The 20,312-nt window shown below is 39.3% G+C and overlaps 1 protein-coding gene across 3 annotated transcripts in view; it reads left to right on the plus strand.

Annotated features, from left to right (window-relative positions):
* The window catches only part of KCTD20 (potassium channel tetramerization domain containing 20), a 94,890-nt gene that overhangs the window by 64,292 nt on the left and 10,286 nt on the right, over positions 1-20,312 (plus strand). The window contains exons 1-4 of one of the 3 annotated variants that reach the window (XM_082848718.1): positions 1,134-1,276; positions 15,807-15,920; positions 16,735-16,940; positions 19,548-19,821. In XM_082848718.1, the coding sequence (XP_082704844.1) occupies positions 16,781-16,940; positions 19,548-19,821 (434 nt within the window). In that variant the 5' untranslated portion in view covers positions 1,134-1,276; positions 15,807-15,920; positions 16,735-16,780. Of the gene's footprint in view, positions 1-1,133; positions 1,277-15,806; positions 15,921-16,734; positions 16,941-19,547; positions 19,822-20,312 lie in introns of those variants that run through there. The other 2 variants (XM_082848719.1, XM_082848720.1) reach the window with 2 other exon arrangements.

Consider the following 20,312-nt stretch of genomic DNA (forward strand, 5'->3'; position numbering starts at 1 on the left):
GAGGCAATTTTACTATACAAGTATCTGGCAACCATTTGCAACCTTACTGGAATGAGATATTTTCTTATATTCCTTCCATTTCAAACCTAATCATAATCATTAGCCCCAAATTAGTTTTTAGACTCTTAATGAAAAAGAAGTTGACTCAAAATTTAAGAAATCGTGCTATTATTAACTTAATTGGTTTTCAACAATTTTAAAACCAAATAGTTTGCATAACCAGTATAACTTTTTATTTAACTAGTATAACTTTTAAAAGTACAAAAACCAGTAGAAATCATGACAGAAAAGACTGATGCTATTTTTACGCTTTATAGGTCATGGACTATACATAGATACTTTTTTTTTTTTTTTTTTTTTTTTTGCGGTACGCGGGCCTCTCACTGCTGTGGCCTCTCCCGTTGCGGTGCACAGGCTTTGGACGCGCAGGCTCAGCGGCCATGGCTCACGGGCCTAGCCGCTCCGCGGCATGTGGGATCCTCCCGGGCCGGGGCACGAGCCCGCGTCCCCTGCATCGGCAGGCGGACTCTCAACCACTGTGCCACCAGGGAAGCCCCATAGATACTTTTTTGAGTGTTGAAGTATTTTACTAGTAACACAACCAATTTTCCAATAATTTGCTTCAGTGATTAAAAATGTGTAATTCAGCTTTGTTTGCTATACTATGTAGTTTCCTTAAACTCAAGGTTTGAGAAAAACGTGGAGTTTCCCTCCCTCCTCTAGGTCAGAATGCATATCCGGGAGAGGGATTTCCAAGCAAAAGGTGTTTAAGGAACTCCATTATTCTCACTACCTCCTCCCCCCAAACGTATGTAAAGATCCGGGCTCCACAATTTTCTAAAAGCATTGGCTGTCCCGGGGTTGCGCGAGCTTGTTTCACAATTCAGATAACTACTATCTTTTCCGTTTCAGACTTTTAATAATTGAAAGAGGGTATCCGCAGCTCAGAAATCGATCTACCGTGGCTGTGCAGCGGTGAGAGCGTCCTGCGTGGGACGCGGGGGCGTGTCGGGAAGGAAAAGGGACACCCTGCGGCGCGCTGCCCAGGGGGTTGGCCGGAGCCCGGCCTTCCCGGCGTGCCCCGCGCGCCGAAGGGGGACTCTTAACGTGAAGCGCCGGGTGACTCAGCCGTGTGGCCGCTCGGGCCGGGGCGGGGGCTGGGGGGCGCGCACCGCTGCGGCCCGGGCGGTCCGAGGGGCGGCTGCTTGCGGCGCCGTGTGCGCGCGCCTCCCGGGCGGATTCGGCCCCCGAGCGCGAGCGCGGCGGGGAGCTTCAGGTAAGTGGCGGCACGAGACCGTTCGCCTCGAAGACCCGGCGGGCCGAGTGCGGCAGCGGGCCTGGTCCCGGAAGGTACCTTTGTGTCGTGGGTAGGGGGCCGACTCCTCAGGACGCCGCTCGGGCGGCAGCCCGCCGGGTCGGACCCCCAGTTTGAAAGCCCGCGGGGCTACAGTCATCTCGAGGCACAACGTTGGCAAATGGGTTCCAGGCGCCAGTTTCCGTGCTGAGGGTAAAGCTTGGTAATCCGGGGAAGAAGGGGGGTCGCCTTGTGTGGAAATCGTCAACACAGTCGTGGGGACAACTAAAGTATAACTTGACTTTCCTGCAGGCCTTTGGTGTTTTGAATCCCAACAGAAGAGGAATGATGAGAGCCCCGGAGTGTTTATTGATAAAACATTTGCAGACGTGTTTTTTCTGGCAGTTAATTGAATCATTAAAAATTAGGTAGTTGGTCGGACTTCTCGCTCTTTGCACCCCTGCTTCAGTCTTCCTTCTCTGCCACCCACAAATTACTAGCTTTCATCAGTGCCTCTGAGTGTAGAAGAGCTGGGGGAGCCTCAACTGGTAATTTTCTTTTAAATAAAACCTTACTTTTTATAGCGTTCAGTGTTTTCGGGTTTAAAAGCCTAGTTCTGCACTATCAAAAAAAAAACAACCTTCTATTTTGGAGTTTGTGATTCTTTCTGAAAATTCCTGGATTGATCCGATTTATTTTTAAAGGAGAAAGCAGTGAACAAACTAACAGGATAAACAGACTGAGGAACTGTTTAACCAGTTTATGAAAATGAATTTTCCAGGCCCTTTGATTGTGCCCCTTGTTAGCTGTTAAACAACTAGCTGCAGCTGTTACCTGAGAAATTAAGGTTCTTTTTTTAATGGTCCTCCAAACAGTGTTGTAGTTATAGCAGTTGAATTTGAAGAATCCGGTTGAAGAACTCCACCCTTAACTCCTCTTCCCCACCCCGCGACCCAAATTCTGGGACAGTAGTTCTCAAACATAAGTTTGCTCCTTAAAAGTACCAATGCCCCTCCCAGAATTTTTTTTTATAATTTTTAAAATTGTTTATACAATTTTTAAAGGTTACTTTCCATTTACAGTTATTACCAAATATTGGCTCTACTCCCCGTGTTGTACAGTACATCCTTGAGCCTTACACCCAATAGTTTGTACCTCCCACTGCCCCAGCCCTATATTATTCCACCCCCACCTGCTAACCACTTGTTTTTTCTCTGTATCTGTGAGTCTGCTTCTTTTTTGTTATATTCACTGGTGTGTTGTATTTTTTTTAGATAACACATGTAAGTGATATCATACAGTATTCGTCTTTCTCTGACTTTTCACTTAGCATAATGCCCTCCAGGTCCATCCATGTTGCTGCAAATGGCAAAATTTCATTCTTTTTTTATGATTGAGTAGTAGTCCATTGTGTGTGTGTATTCTACATCTTCTTTATCCATTCATCTGTTGATGGACACTTAGGTTGCTTCCATATCTTGGTAATTGTAAATAATGCTGCTGTGAACATTAGGGTACATATATCTTTTCCAATTAGTGATTTTGTTTTTTTCAGATATATAGCCAGTAGTGGAATTGCTGGGTCATATGGTAGTTCTGTTTTAGTTTTTTGAGAAACCTCCGTACTGTTTTCCACAGTGGCTGCACCAATTTACATTCCCACCAACAGTGTACAAGGGTTCCTTTTTCTCCACATCCTTGCCAACATGTTTTATTTGTATTCTTTTTGATGATAGGTGTTCTGACAGGTGTGAGGTGATATCTCATGTGGTTTTGATTTGTACCTCTCCCAGAAATTTGATTCTGGAGATCAGTGATGGGTTTCCGAGTCTGCATTTTAAGCAAGCACCCCCTCCCTTGGTCTGTTATTGGTGATCCAGGGACCACACTTTGAGAAACACCAAAATAGGTTTGCCCTGAGAATTTTTGGAACTGCCCAACTTCCTTATCCCTTTATTGATTTACTCTCCCCTGCCCCCTAACCAATCATAAGCCAAGAAGATCTGACTCTTTGGAAGGAAACTTTAGAAAAGATAGTGCTTTCTTGGACTCTGACACCAGGGTAGGAAGTACTTTCATACATATTATAATATTGCCTTAGAGATGGTCTGTGCCTGGTAATCTGTCCTTTTACCTTCTGGGAGCTGCTTCCAGTAGCATCAGCTCATAAGTTATGCCATTAGGCCAAATCTTCCCCCCTCCCAACTAATTTAGTCTCCTTCCCCTTAGAACCAGGACAGCCAGTGCCTTGTATTTCCCATTGCCTTGAGCTCTCAGATATCCTGGTATGTAGCAGTACCAGTAGCATTTATGAGGGCTTTCAGGTCATCTGAACATTAATTCAGTCATCAGATACCCCAGTAACGCCTGTTTTGTGCAAAGCACTGTAGTAGGCCATTTTAGCAACAACGTTGCAAAGATGTCATAGAGTTGCCTTGCTCCCTTGAGGTAGATATGAGGGCTGGATAACCTCTGCTCCCAAAGCTTTTTGTTTCTTAGTTCTTCTTCAAATAGATGTGTAGGGATGAGATTAGAGTTAGACTGTGTGTTTCTGACTTTTTTCCTGTCTTTGGTTTCTTCTTGGCATCTCATTTTTCTTACTAATCTTTTTCTGTTGATTCACAAAATACCATGTCTTTCCTTCTATAGCCCTGGGCTTTCCGATTATTGTGTCTTACTCTGCCCCTGAATCTGAACATGCCTACTCCTCCTTGGCTAACTGGAGTAAAGTTTAGGGAAATTGTTGGCATACTGAATGATTTCTAGTTGGAAGACCCAGAGTCATGGAAATATGAGGCTTAGAGCTATAAGGGAACCTATTACAAATTTATCTATTGCAATCCTCTTGCCTTTTAAGATGAGGAATCTGAGAGATGAGACGGCAGAGTGAGGACTCCTGGCTCCTAGCCCAGTGTTCTTTCCACTAAATCATCTCAAGAAAAATGCTTCAAAAATGGAAAAGGCGGGCTTCCCTGGTGGCGCAGTGGTTGAGAGTCCGCCTGCCAATGCAGGGGACACGGGTTCGTGGCCCGGTTTGGGAAGATCCCACATGCCGCGGAGCGGCTGGGCCCGTGAGCCATAGCCGCTGAGCCTGCGCGTCTGGAGCCTGTGCTCCGCAACGGGAGAGGCCATAACAGTGAGAGGCCTGCGTACCGCAAAAAAAAAAAAAAAGGAAAAGGCTTAGAGAAGTTCAGTTATAAGTAGATAAAGAAAACTGAGAGACTTTCACATGAGTACAGAAGCAGTATTTGGAAAAATGGAGATTGAAGGAGAGTATTTTCTACCACATAAATCAGGAAGATTGGGAACACTAAAATAAGGAACTCTGAAGCTTGGAATAAGTAGTAATAGAACAAATAAGAGCAATTAGTTATCTTGTAATCCCAAGAAATGTTATGAACTCGGTATTTTTTTTTAAATTTGGTAAAGGTTAAAGTAAGTACCTTGGTGAATTTTTTTTTTTTTTTTTTGCGGTACGCAAGCATGTGGGATCTTCCTGGACCGGGGCACGAACCCGTGTCCCTGCATCGGCAGGCGGACGCTCAATCACTGCGCCACCAGGGAAGCCCCGGTGAATTTTTATTAAATGTTAGATGTTTGAGCAATGTCCAGAATCTTTTGAAGTTGTCGCATAACTGTACTGTTGTCCTTACCCAAGTTATTAGGTATCTCTGTGGGAGACAGAATATAAGACTGATCTAACTGCTAATCTGATTCAATATACTTCTTATGAGAAATGAGATTATTGGAATAGTATACGCATTTCTGGAATCATAGGAAGGAAAGAAGTATGGATGAAAGAAGAGAACCCTTTGCTGTTTTTGCTTAGAGTCCCCAAAGTAGACATTGTTTTTTGTTTTTTGAAATACATTTATTTTTGGTGGCATTTGGGTCTTTGTTGTTGCGCCCGGGCGTTCTCTAGTTGCGGCGAGCAGGGGCTACTCTTCGTTGCTGTGCGTGGGCTTCTCTTTGTTGCGGAGCACAGGCTCTAGGCGTGTGGGCTTCAGTAGTTGTGTGGCACGCAGCTCTAGACCGCAGACTCAGTAGTTGTGGCTCATGGGCTTAGTTGCTGCGCAGCATGTGGGATCTTCCCAGACCAGGGCTCGAACCCGTGTCGCCTGCATTGGCAGGTGGATTCTTTTTTTTTTTTTAATTTAAAATTTTTATTTTATTTATGTTTTTGGCTGTGTTGGGTCTTTGTTGCTATGAGCGGGCTTTCTCTAGTTGCGGTGAGTGGGGGCTATTCTTTGTTGAGGGGTGCAGGCTTCTCATTGTGGTGGCTTCTCTTGTTGTGGAGCACAGGCTCTAGGCGCGCGGGCTCAGTAGGTGTGGCTAGGGGGCTCAGTCGTTGTGGCTCATGGGCTCTAGAACGCAGGCTCAGTAGTTGTGGCGCACGGGCTTAGTTGCTCCATGGCACTGGGATCTTCCTGGGCCAGGGTTCGAACCCGTGTCCCCTGCATTGGCAGGCAGATTCTTAACCACTGCACCACCAGGGAAGTCCATCCCAAAATAGACATTGTTGGATTGTTCTTGTATATTCATGAAAGTAGAATTAGAAATAGTAAGGACTTAGTAATTAGTAGACATCGTTATGTTCCAGACACTGTGCTAAATGTTTTTACATCCATTGCCTCATTTAATTATCTCCATTTTATAGCCAAGGAATCTAAGACACAAAGAGCTTAAGTTTGCCCAAAGTCATACACTGTGTAAGTGGCAGAGCCAGCATTCAAATTTAAACTGACTCCAAAGCCATTACAATTTATGCTCAATAGTGCCCTCATTATACTTCATTGGGCAGTGGTTAAGAATGTGGGCTTTGGAGCCAATTTTAACTGGGTTTAAGTCTTAGTACCTTCATTTACTAGCTTGGATATTCATCAGTTTCTATGTCTCCGAAAAAGAGGTTGTAATAGTACCTACCTCAGAGGGTTATTAGGATTGGGTTAATTCATGTAAAATGCTTTGATTTGCACCTGACTATTGTGAGTTCCCAGGAGATGCTGGCTGTTAACTGGTTTTTTTTAAATATTTTAATTTAAGAAGATATTTTCTTTAGATTCAGATTGTCCTTTCCAGCATTGAAATATTAAGGCTTTTATGATAAGTATAGATAATTAAACTATCTCTGTTCTTATTATAACATGGAGGCGGGGCTTACTAACATTTTGGAAAGCACTGGGGTGTAGTAGAAAGATCTGTGACATGATTTGGTTAAGAAGATTATTAAAGAAAGTTCACCTTCCTTAGAATAAAACAGCTAATGATCTACACTTCTATATGAAGATCACAGTCCATACCTTAAAACCATGTAAGATGCCTTCAGTGTGTTTGCCCTAAATCTCTTTTTTTGTGGGAGAGGGTAAAATTTAATTTTTGCAGTTGTATCTGTGTATTAGTTTGCTAGGACTGCCCTAACAAAGTACCACAAACTGTGTGACTTAAACAACAGAAATTTATTTTCCCACAATCCTGGAGGCTGGAAGCCCAAGGTCAAGGTGTTGGCGGGGTTGGTTTCTTCTGAGGCCTCTCTCCTTGGCTTGGAGGTGGCTGCCTTCTCCTCCCTGTGTCTTCACATGGTCAGTCTTCCCTCTGTGCCTGTATGTGTCCTCATCTCCTCTACTTAAAAGGACACCGTTTGTATTGGATTAGGGCCCACCCTAATGACTTCATTTAATCTTAATCACCTCTTTAAGGCCCTATTTCCAGTCACATTCTGAGGATTTAGGGTAATGGACTTCAACATATGAATTTTGAGGGAAACACAATTTAATTTAGCTCATAACAATCTGTTTAGGGAATTAAATGTCAGGTAATCTGAATGTTCCATTGCTCTAATTGTTGAGCACCCTCTGACTTGGGATTCTAGCATCATCCTTTATCCTGTGCCTACCCACCTGTCCTACCTTCTGCCTGTTCCTTAGAACCATGCTTGCTGTTGAGTACCCTAGGAAGCACACCATGCCTCCACATTAAGCCCTTGTGTTGGATTTAAAGCTACCAAGATTATTCTGTCATCCTATTGAATAATCTGCTTGAGAAACTATTTCATGTTTTTAACCTGAATTCCTAATTTGTCTTATATTCCTAATATTTCTTCTTTAATCTAGATGGAAAAATGTCCAAATCTCTTTAGTAATATATCATTTTCTTCTGAAACTTTAAAAAATTTCTTTTAAACTGTTCTAAGCTTTAAAAATACTCCAAAAAAAAATACTCCAAGATTTTCTTGAAGAGTTCCCTGTTTTTACAGATACATTTTCCTTTCTCATTTTAAAAGTAATAACACATTCATTTTAGAGACTTTGGCATACTCAATAAAACAATTTTTAAAAATCACATATGATAAGCCTACAATTAAGGGAGAATAGTTGTTTATATTTTTAATCTTTTTTTCTGTGACTATACTTATTGTTTCAACCTGCCCTTTTTAAGTCTAGTTTATCAGTACTGTTTCATGCTATTTTAGTTATTATTCTAAAACTTTTTTAGCCTTTCAGCATATGAATTATATTGATTTTAGAATGTTAAGTCAACCTTTGCCATATGTATTATCCTTTTTGATGTATCTGGGTTTGATTTTTTAATAATTTGTATAGGATTTTGTGCTTATGAGAAAAAGTCATCTGTAATGCTTTTTGGTAATGTTCTTGTCAGGTTTTGGGTCAGTATTATGCTGGCCTCAGAAAATGAATTGGGATATAGGTTCTCTTTTTCTGTTCTCTGGAAGCGTTTGTATAAGATTGATGTAATTTCTTCCTTAAAGGCGTGGAAGAATTTGCTAGTCAGGACACTTGGTCCTGAAGTTTTCTTTGAAGGACGGTTTTAATTATGGAATATGGTTCTGTGTAGTATTTATATATCATCAAAATAATCTATGTCATCTATCTATTTGTATATAAATATACACACGTATATATTAAGCTGCTTATTGAAGGGAGTTGGTGTATACATTGTGGAGACTGGACTAGGCCATCAGGAACGCAGGCTGGGACTCTAGGGCAGGAGTTGAAGCTGCATTCCAGTCAAATTTCTTCTTCCTCAGAGAAACCTCAGTTCTGCCCTTAAAGCCTTTCAATTGTTGGATCAGGCCCACCCACATTATCTAGGATAATCTTCCTTACTTAAACTAAAATGATTAAAGACTTTAATCACATCTACCAAATACCTTCACAGTAACATGTAGATTAGTGTTTGATTGAATAACTAGGACTGTAGCCTCAAGGGTTGCCGTATAAAACTGACCATCACAGCTTCTCTGCAGTCTTCTCTGCACTAGTTGTCTAATGCCTTCAAACAAATGGGGTTTATTTTGGTTTTTGTTTTCTGTTTTACCCATCCCATTCTGATAATTGCATTATTCCAGGGCATAGGACTTGCCAATGCGTGGAAGTCACGGTGGGTGTGGGGAGGAAGGCAGACTTCAACTTGGCACAAGGAAAAAAAAATTTTTTTTCCCTTGAGGATTGCTGGCCACCAATAGGGTGAGCTAAGCAAGAGATTCCTTATTTTGGGATTTTTTAGGTAGGATGGACTGAACTAATAGAAGTGTTTTTGTAGTCCTAGATGGAAGGTGATTTGGGACCCAGATTTTTTTTGAGATTTATGATTGGTAAAATTGTGGGGGGAAATTGGGAGCCCATCATCAGGTTGCCAGCCTTTTAGGACATTAAAAAAAAAATCTGACTATCATTTTCTGTCACCATTATGTTCTAAAAGAAAAGACATTTAATATCAGAAAAGAAGTAAAGATTTAATTTAGGTACCAAGAAAGCATTACACTAATATATACCATAATTTTCAATTCACATTTTAATATTTTTGAAATCAGGCTGTATCTTAAAGTCATGTATATATTTAATATAATAGTGCTTTCCTGAAACGCTGTTATTATATTGATGTCTTAGGCAATGTCACGTGTCTTAGAACTGGGATAATAATTGTGTGTGTGTGTGCCAGCCCCCATGTGTTACATCATCTCCACTGTCCTCATTTTTGCTAAGAGTCGGTGAAAACTTTTGATGCTAATACTTAATACTTTTGATGCTGATACTGGTCCTTGAACCATCTTCTGACACAGTGATTTTGGATTGTCTCCAGAATTTTCAATGTTTGTTCTATTGCTACAGTACTGATCCATGGATCTGTCCCCTAAGACCTTCCGATCTTTTCTTACTGTACAAAAACTTAGCTCTTTCTTATAAAATGGCCTACTGTATTGAGTAATACATTTAAAAAATTTTAATTGCACTCCCTTGTACTGTTTAAAGACATTATTGCTAATAGTATATCTCTTGGATATTTCCTGGAAGTTTGCCATTAAGTAATCTTTAACAGCTTGTGTATCTCTTCCTATAGAGAGTTTTAGATAATAGCAGCAGAAGAGCGCCCTGGACATTAGGGACCTCATATGTTGACTGGCTTTTTCTTAGGAGTCATGAGCTTTGCCTGGTCTGTTACGTACCTTGGATTGTTCCTAGCTTAAAGGTGTCATTAGAATGACCATAACTAGTTGAATCCATCAAAAGATAGAAGCACCTGTGTAGAAATTACAGAATTTGATCTACCCTGTTTTTAGGTAATAAAGTTGAAAGTTACAGCAGAATTAGGTAAGGTCTTAATTTGAACTTGGGGAACTCAGATTGTAAAATCAACCCCTATCTGGAGTTAATTGATTTAGAGGTCATCTCAAAGCAACTATTTAAACAGAAAAGGTGCTAGGTGTGCCTGTTACTGGCACAGAAAGGTCATATGTCCTGGCTCCAGACCTTGGGCTTGAAATCATATCTCCAAACCTGTGAAACTTACATAGAATTCATGAAGTAAATCAGACCTATAACGAGAGGTAACACAGCTTAAGGGTAACATGCATTTGACTCGAGCCAGAAGCCTGGATTTTGAAGCCTGGCTCTACTATTTATTAGCTATGTGACTGTGGGAACTTAACCTCTTTCTTCCTCAGTTTCCTCATCTGTAAATAGGGGTAACAATAGTACCTACTTCATAAAAGTTTTTTTTTTGAGTATTAAGTTAAATTATATAAAGTACTTAGAATAATATGTAGCACATGATATATGTTAAATCAGTGAAGTTTAAGTCCATCTGGACTTAAGATGGAATGTTTGTGGTTATTCGGCATATTGAAGAATCTCAACTGATTGATTTGGTTCCAGTGTAAAATGTGTTCTTGAGTAACTGGGTTTAGATTTGATTATTAGTTTAAGGATATAAGAAAACTGCATTTTGAAAGGGTGTTGCAATATTTAAGAACTTCTTGAGATATACTAGATTCAAAAGTTTACTTTTTTAGGATTTACTAAAGGTTTTTTGAGTACTTAAAGATTTGCTTGGGAGGCAATTAAAGTGCTAAAACAAGAAAAGAACATATTAAGATGATAAGTATAGTTTAAAATGTTTGGCAATATCAAACTTAGGATTGTGGTTTTAGGGGATTAAACTATATTTGTCTTATTTTATCTTTTAAACTGAGTAGTGAGTAAAAATGTTATTGTTATTTAAGTCTTTTTTTAATAGGTAATTTGATAAAGTTGTAAAGGAAACTGTTTAAAGGCAGTTATAAATTGAATGTAAGGTCTTAAGTCTTAATTTAAATCCAAGTAACTGTAATATAGTCTCTTCTGGCACAAAAGCTGTTCTTGGGCATAAGTTATATTGACAAAAAGGTACTAAGGGCGGTAAGTTAGGGATGTCAAGTAGAGAAGAGGAAAATATATCCAAGCGGTTATAATCTTGTCACTGCTGTCCTTGTGCCTTTTTTTTTTTTTGCGGTACGCGGGTCTCTCACTGATGTGGCCTCTCCCGTTGCGGAGCACAGGCTCAGTGGCCATGGCTCACGGGCCTAGCCGCTCCGCGTCATGCGGGATCCTCCCAGACCGGGGCACGAACCCGTGTCCCCCGCATCAGCAGGTGGACTCTCAACCACTGCACCACCAGGGAAGCCCTGTCCTTGTGCTTTTATCTGCCAGCTTGCTAGCCTGGCCTCAGCAATTCATAGAGGAAAATGAAGGAGAAGGGATGTGGAATCAGAGGCGTTCCTGCCTTTCTGTGGAATTGGAATGCCCTCTTCTCTCCTTTATCTCTTCTCTTGTTACGGCTTTCTTCCAAGGTAGAAATGAGGAAGAGAAATGGTTCTGGCAACAGATATCTTCAAATGTTATGCCTTGCCCAACTTGTCTAGTTTTTTTGCCTTAAATTCTATTTCCTAGCCTATTAATGTAGTTTCACCAAGTTCTTGGGTATTTCCCTTTTCTCCCCATCCTTTGCACATTTTCCTGTTGGGTTAGTTTCATGCATTTTCGTAAGCCCTTGAATATTGTGATAATAACTCTTTGTAAAAGTCTGTTTCAAATACAGTTTTTCAAGTATTTTTTTTCCTTTATAGGATTCCTTGCCATACAAAAGTTTAAAAAAAATTTTGTAGTTAGATTTGTCTTTCTCTTCTTTTTTAGCTTTTGGGTTTTTTGGTCTTGATTAAAAAGGCCTCCCTACTCTAAGTTTGTAATCTCCTAGAATATTCTTTAAAAAGAATATTGTTGTGATTCAGTCTCATTCATGAGATGAAAGGGTATACCAGATGAGTTGTTCCCAAGCATAGCTAGCCCACAGGATCAGCTGAGGAGTTTGTTAAAAATTCACATTCTTGGGACTTCCCCGGCAGTCCACTGGTTAAGACTCCGTGCTTCCACTGCAGGGGCATGGGTTCGATCCCTGGTCGGGAAACTAAGATCCCACATGAAGAAAAAAAATTCACATTCTCAGATCCACCCTAGACCTACTAAATCAGAATCTCTGGGGAATAGGGCCAAAGAATGTTTTTAACAAGTTCTGCTAGGTGATTCTGATTATCAGCTAGACTTGAGAACCACTGGACAAAATAATCACTAAGGTCTCTTCTGATCCTGAAATATCACTTTTCTGTATTTTGTAACTCTTGTGTTTCACATTCTCAACAACTAGGATTGTAAGCTCTTTGAAAGTAGGCAGGACTGTGTCTTAGGTACTACCCTTCTTGCTGTCCACCCACAGAGATCCTTTCATGCCTAGACAATTCCAATAACCTCTTACTCTTCTAGTCCATCTGTGGTTGTATTTATCTTAAAGCAACATGTTGAACATGACACTTCTCTGTGTAAAAACTTTGGCTACAAGACAAAGTCCTAACTCTATTTTACTTTATAACTCAAGGCCTCCGTAAGCTAGCTCCAGCTTGGTTTTCAACCTTATCTTCTAGGGCTGTTGTATACAGCCATCTAAGTCGTGCGTTGTACAGCTCCTTAAATGATGGTGTGCATGGGGTTCCCTGAAGTCGTATGGTATGGTGATTCTGATTTCTCCCACCCTTCACTCTAACCTGGTTGTTCTCCCCACAGCCTGCACTCCTTCATATAGTATAAAGCCTGTTCACACTTACTCTCCTGCTTATTATACACCATTCACCCTGTCTAAAATGCTCTTTCCTTTTTTCTCTATCAAAGTTCTACCTATTAACATCTAAGAGTGGAGTATTAAACAGCCATTAAAAAGAATGAGGAAGACTTCTAATCACTCCTATGGAGTGAATTTGAGATACATTGTTAAGTACAAATAGCAAAGTACAGAACTGGATACGGTATTCCATCTTTATAAGAAAAAGAAGAATTAAGAATTTATATGTATATACACACATTATGCTTATTTCTATAAATAGAAACATGAAAGATAAACAAATTAATAAAACTAGTTATCTGTAGGGAATAGATAGGAAAATATTGGAGGGAAAGGGGAAGGGAGAGACACTTCTCTGAGCATTCCTTTTTTGTAACGCTTTAACTTTTGAAGAATGTAAATGTTTTACATATTCAAAAATTAAATTTAAAAATAATGAAAAATAAGCTATAATTGAGTGTTTAAAAATGAACCTAAATTACAGGACATACAGAGAAAAAATAAAAATAAAATAACTTGACGTAGCACACTGACTACATCCCTAGTGGGGTATACTTTAAGGACAAAAAGAATTGACCCCCAAAAGACTTAAACTCAGTAGGTTTATTGTTAGTAATATTAATGTTATAATTTAAAAACTAGTTTATGAACCAAGATTTTCATTGTGAGAGAAAAGATATAGTACTAATATAAAGTAAGTAAAAAAACCATAATGTTGAATTTGAGTTGAAAATATCAATATAAACTCTTTTTTTTTTCTTTTTTTTAATCCCCAACTTTGCTTCTAGACCATTTCAGGAGACAATGACATCTCAATAGCTATGAAGACACCTAGTGCTCAGATCCTGATTTATAAATGCTTTCGTCCACTAAAAGGAACAAAGGCTCCAGGGAGGAATAGCTGATTCTAGGTCTGGGTCAGAGATGGTAAAAGGTGAGCTTAGACAAATCTTGTACAAAATAAAGTAGAATAGAATAAAATAAAATAAAATTCCTCTCATGCAAATAAAAAATAAAGCTGCTATGAACTTTCATTAAAAAAAGAAAAATCTTGTACAGGAAGTAGCCTTATCAGCCAGTAGAATTGGGGTTAAATGACACAGATGAAGGCTTGAAGGGAACCATATTAGCCATAACTGGGACTATTTATTTTATTTGGTTGTGCTGGGTCTATTTGGTTGTGGCAGGCGGGCTCCTTAGTTGTGGCATGTGGGCTCCTTAGTTTTGGCTCGCAGGCTCCTTAGTTGTGTCATGTGAGTTAGTTGCGGCATGCATGTGGGATCTAGTTCTCTGACCAGGGATCGAACCCAGGCCCCCTGCATTGGGAGCAAAGAGTCTTAACCACTGTGCCACCAGGGAAGTCCCACCTGGGACAATTTGAACCAAAAATTGGACAATTTGAAAAAAAATGATGGTAATGGATTGTTATAATACATTAGATTAAAACAGATCTTTGAGTTCATAATAATACTTAAAAGGAAGATAAAGGGAGAGTGAAGAAATAGTTCTACTTAACAGAAGAATGCTAGACAATAAATGTAGGAGGAATGATAAAATTAGAAAGTCATCATTTTGTAGTCCCAAATGTAATAATTGATTCAGGCAAGAATCATCAATAGATGCTAAAACCACTGGGTGAAAAGTTATTGGGAGATAGGGTATTAGATCTCTCTTTACAATGGATAGACCTATAGTCACCACTTTAACCACATGATCAAACTTATCCCCTGTAGTGGGATAGCCTGGCATTATGTGCCTCTGATGTGATGGCATTTGGAAGACTCACCTGTCACCTATACATGTACATATTCTTGTTTAAGAAAATTAAATTTGTATCTAATCACGTGGAAACAATCAGATGGATGTTAGAACTGACCTAGACTTTAAATTTTTTAAAAAATTTATTTTTATTTTATTTTTTTATTGAAGTATAGTCTATTTACAATATTGTGTTAGTTTCAGGTGTATAGCAAAGTGATTCAATTATGTTTTTTCAGATTATTTTCCATTACAGTTATTATAAGATACTGAATATAGTTCTGTGTTATATAGTGAATCCTTGTTGCTTATCTGTTTTATGTATAGTAGTTTGTATCTGTTAATCCCATACTCCTAATTTATCCTCCCCCCTTTCCCCTTTGATAGCCTTAAGTTTGTTTTCCATGTCTGTGAGTCTGTCTCTGTTTTGTATATAGGTTCATTTGTATTATTTTTCAAATTCCACATATAAGTGGTATTATAATATTTGTCTTTGGCTTACTTAGCATGATACTCTCTAGGTCTAACCATGTTGCTGCAAATGGCAATATTTCATTCTTTTTTATGGCTGAATAATATTCCATTGTGTGTGTGTAGATATCTACCAGTCATCTGTTGATGGGCCCTTGGGTAGTTTCCATGTCTTGGGTATTGTAAATAGTGCTGCTGTAAACATTTGGGTGCATGTATCTTTTTGAATTAGAGTTTTTGTCTTTTCTGAATATATGCCCAGGAGTGGATCATATGGTAGCTCTATTTTTAGCGTGGAACCTCCATACTGCTTTCCATAGTAGCTGCACTAATTTACATTCCTACCAACAGTGTAGGAGGGTTCCCTTTTTGGACCTAGGCTTTTTTAAAAAGTCAATTTCATGTAAAACAAAACAATCCCCCCCAAATTGCGGGGGGTGGTGGTGGTATAGAATATGCAAGATTAAAAAACTGAGAAAAACCAAATGTAAGGAATGAGCCTTGATTGAATTATGGATCCAAAAAAAAAGGTTCTGAAAGAAAATATGAGGCCAGTTGTGTAAATTTGATTATGGGTTATATATTAGTATTATGGAATTGTTCATTTTCTTAGATGTGAAAACAGTACTGTTGTGTTTTTTAAGAGAATGTTCTCAGAATATGCTTGCTAAAGTAACTGGGTGAAGTGTTGTGATGTCTGTAACTTTAAAGTGATTCAGAAAAATGTGTGTGGTGGGAGAGCACAGGCTCACACACAAATGAGGCAGATAATCATTGGTAAGTCTGGCGGATATATAAGATTTTACTGATTGTAATGATTTTTTCCATTTTCCTGTAGATTTGAAAAGTTTCAAAATAAAAAGTTGAGGAGAAAATCTTATCTTTACTTCAGAGCCCAGCTCAGATTTTGTCTCATATGAAGACTTCCTTTTCCCAACCATACAATCTAGAGGTGATTTTCTCTAACTTTTATGTTTATCTTAAAACCTGAATGCCACATGAGAGCTACCTGAGAAGTTGACTTTTTTAAAAATTATAAATTCCGAGACCCCACTGTAAAGACAGGCCCGAGAATCTGGAACCACTGGTTTGAATCACTTATTCTGTATTTATTACATAAATTTGCTTATCTTTTTCATATATCCCCACCTAACCAGTCGGAGCTTAGGGCTAACCCTTGAAAATGTTGCTCATTGTGTCCCGCAGTGCTGGCACAAAGTGCCATGTGCCTTCCACACAGTAGGTGTTTGGAAAATATATGCTGGCTGTATATGTTGACTGTTGATAATCTGAAGAGACTACCAGAAACTTCTCTATAATTTTGAGAGATTTTAAAAAAAGAAACCTAGCTGATAAAAGTGCTTTTAGTCAGTACAAAAGGTCCATTAGAAAACTGTACAGTTTTTAGTTCTAAAACTACAGGTTTGGTTTACAGAAATAACATGTTTGTTATCAGCAAATGTTTGGAATTAAGACTTAACAGTGGTGGGCTTCCTGGTGGCGCAGTGGTTGAGAGTCCACCTGCCGATGCAGGGGACACGGGTTCGTGCCCCGGTCTGGGAAGATCCCACATACCGCGGAGCAGCTGGGCCCGTGAGCCATGGCCAGTGAGGCTGCGTGTCCGGAGCCTGTGCTCCACAACGGGAGAGGCCACAACAGTGAGAGGCCCGCGTACTGCAAAAAAAAAAAAAAAAAAAAAAAGAGAGCTGTCTGTCAGTCCTCTAGTTAGGAGAGAGTTCTAAATCATGCATATTCCTGTCTTCCAGGATTTCTCCCTGATCAAGCAGACAGTTCAGGATACACAGTCCAAGGATGAATGTTCACCGTGGCACTGAGAGCGACAGGTTACTGTGGCAGGAGGCCAGCTGCCTGATGGATGAAGCCTCAGCTGCAGCCCAAGAAAGAGAAGCAAATAGCCCGGCTTCTTCTGGTCTTCAAAATCTTACTTATCCTCTAGGTCCCAGGAATGATGGTACGATGATTAGATCTTGACTTAATGTGGAGGGCTTTCTGACACCTCAGCACCTATTCTGCCCAGAAGGCATAAATGTTCTTAATAAATAAAATATCCAGTTAATTAGCTTCGCTTATATACCACAGTTATATAAATCTATCACAAAAAACCTCCACTTATTTAATCAGTTTAGTACATCTAACTTGGTAATGGTATAAGAAAAATAGTCTCAGGCTTGGAGTCAGAAGACAGATTCACATTCTAGCTCTGCTGCTTATCAGCTGTAACCATGGATGAGATCCTTAATCTTTCTGAGCCCTGCTTTCTTAATCTAGAAAACAAGGTTGTTAATAATTCTTCTTACCTCACAAGGCTAGAAGACTGTTGAGTTAATGGATGTGAAGGCTCTTGGTAAATTGTCAGGTTCTTTTTAACTTTTATGGAAAACAATAGCAACAATAATAATAGCAATTACCATTTATTGAGCACTCACTGTGCTAGAAACTTTACTGTTTTTAGATCAAGGGAGGCAAACTGTGGTCAAATCTGAACCACTGCCTGTTTTTGTAAATAAAATTTTGAAACACAGCCATCATGCCCATTTGTTTACATACTGTCTGTATGGCTGCTTTCCTTCTATAGTGGCAGAGACTGTGACCCACAAAGCTCAAAATATTTACTTTTTAGCCCTTCACAGAAAGTTTGCTGATCCCTGCTTAGATTAATCCTGTTACAGATGAGGAAACTGAAGCTTCAAAAGCTTAGGCATAACTTGCTCAGGTTCACACTGCCAGGAGGTAGGGGACTGGGTGGGATTTAAACCTGTCTTTCCGGCCAGCGTTCGCTGTTATTTTATATATATCAACGGACAAAAAAGCAGTGTGACTGCCACCCTAGAGTGCCCCATTACGGAGAATTTATGCAATGAGTCTCTTTTCCTACTGACCCATTTAAGCAGGGTGGAATCTGAGGCATCCTTCAGGAATCAACCCAATTTTATTGCGTCATAGCTGGGGGGAAATCAAGTACTCTAAAGAGCTGAATAAGTTAGGTGCCTACTTTCATTTTTAAGAATAGCACTTCGAGTGTTGAAAGCCTGTCTTGGTGATTAAAGCGTTTCTTGCTACAAGCTTGCCCATGGATTGTGTGGAAACTTAGCTCTTTGTAAGTTGAAAATTTATCAGAAGCTCTAGGATATGATCCCTAAACAGGATTTTGGTCTAGATTTTGGTTTCCTTTTCTCTAGAAGCAAATGGGGAAAAAATTGAGTGTACTCTAGCTAACAATGAATTATTGTATACAAACTTAAAATACATGAAGGGCGGGAGTGAGACATTAAGTTGTATCTATAACATTTTATTTCTTTCCAATGTAGGAAAATGTTAGCTAGCCAAATCTAGGTGATGTATACATATTGTATTAACTCTGCTTTGGTATATTTGAAATTTTTCATTAAATAAAAAAAATTTTAATATTTCAGGAGAACTCCCTATTTAAAAGAATCTTCTAAAAAAAAGTACAGCTATATAATAAAAGCAGCAAACATCAATTAAAAAAAAGAATCTTCTGGTAATCCTTTTGAAAATACTTTCCCCTGATTCTCTTCTATATACATCCAGATTTCATATATTTAGTTTTGAGCCTGTTTACATGATGTGGTAATAATACATTTTTAAGTGCTCTCACATACTTTATTTCAGTTGATAGTCAAACCAATCCTGTGAGGTAGGTGGAGTGAACATTATTTTCATTTTACAGATGATTAATCAGGTTTAGAAAAATCAAATAAATTACTTAAAGAAAATGGCTCTTTGGTGATACTAGGACAAAAACTCAGGTTCCATGAATGAATTCTAATCCAAGACCATCTGCACTGGAACTTTTCTGTTGAGAGCAAGACCTGCCTGTTCAAAAAACGGTGTTGGTAATGTTAGGATTCTCCTACGTGTAGTGAAAATGCATTTTTCAGTGAATTTCTAGGAAAAGTGACAATTAGAGACTATCACTATCCTTTCTGGAAAATAACATTTAGAAACATTTTTTAAGAATGTGGAAAACAAATAGTTTTGGCTAACAGAGTTATCAAGTTCCTTAAATAAAACACAGGAAATATGAGTGTTATTTAGAGATAGAAGTGAAAGCGGAAATAAAAAAGCGATGCCTCTGTGAAACAAGACTAGGGAAGGTTAAGCAGTATGGCAGAGGATTGCTTGTTTTCCACAGAAATGGTTCTCTAGTGTTTAATTATTTTTAACCATGTGTGTAGTTTACTTTAAAATTGTTTAATCGTTCTATTTTAAAGTGTAGGCATTACTGCCTTGATTCTCTCCTCCCCGGCACACACGCGCGCGGGCGCGCGCGCACACACACACACACACACACACACACACACACACACACACACACACAGAAGAAAAAGTTCAGGGGGATCCAGTATGAGTCTCTAGTTTGTGTTTTTTCTTTACGTGTTTTAGGCAAGAGTTTTTGCGTAAGGATACTTAAAGTTTGGGTTTTTTTGTTTGTGTAATGGTTTTTGTTCTTGTTTTCTTTAAAGAGGACAAGGTTTATTTTTCCCCAGGGCTTTTTGCTGTCAAGTTATTTTGGTTTGTTTGTATGATCTTTTAGACCTTCCACTTGACTCTGCCTCTCAGCCAGCAAATCTTCAGTTCCCTCACATGATGCCACTTCCTGAAGACATCAAAGGCTCTTGCTTCCAAAGTGGGAATAAACGGAACCATGAACCCTTCATCGCTCCAGAACGATTTGGAAACAGCACTGTGGGCTTTGGCAGTAACGTTCATTCTCAGGCACCAGAGAAAGTGACACTTCTCGTAGATGGCACACGTTTTGTTGTCAATCCACAAATTTTCACTGCTCATCCGGATACCATGTTGGGAAGGTAATTGATAATAATTTCCTTCCACATTCACTCTGTCCTCTGTGAATAGAAATACTTGCTATTTGCCTTGCATTAGATTTGAGCATAAAAATATTTCATTGCTTATTTTTCTACCTTCATACTTTTGCGAGACAGAGGACATAAAAACCTTATATGTGTTGGTGATTTTGGGGGGTGGGTACATTCATTTACAAAGCCAGTATAGTGAAATAAGCCCCCCTACAAAAGGGAGTGCAAAAGGTCCAAATGGTGTCAATTTCTAATGCCTCCACTACTATTCAAGTTTTCTGAAACTGGATCCTTGTATCTGGCTGTTTTGTTTGACGATTGCTCTCTTTATTCTTCGTGTTCCTTCGTCTGTGTTGCTTCATTCAGACTATAGTCTTACCCTCCCCTCACCATCTCCTACCTCCAGCTTTTTAGGGTTAGAGTTTAGGAATGGAAGGAGTCTACTGACGAGGGGCGCTGTCCAGGAAGTACTTTTAGAGCCT

Source organism: Leucopleurus acutus (assembly GCF_964270905.1).
Source record: "Leucopleurus acutus genome assembly, chromosome: 10".
Classification (NCBI taxonomy): Eukaryota; Metazoa; Chordata; class Mammalia; order Artiodactyla; family Delphinidae; genus Leucopleurus; species Leucopleurus acutus.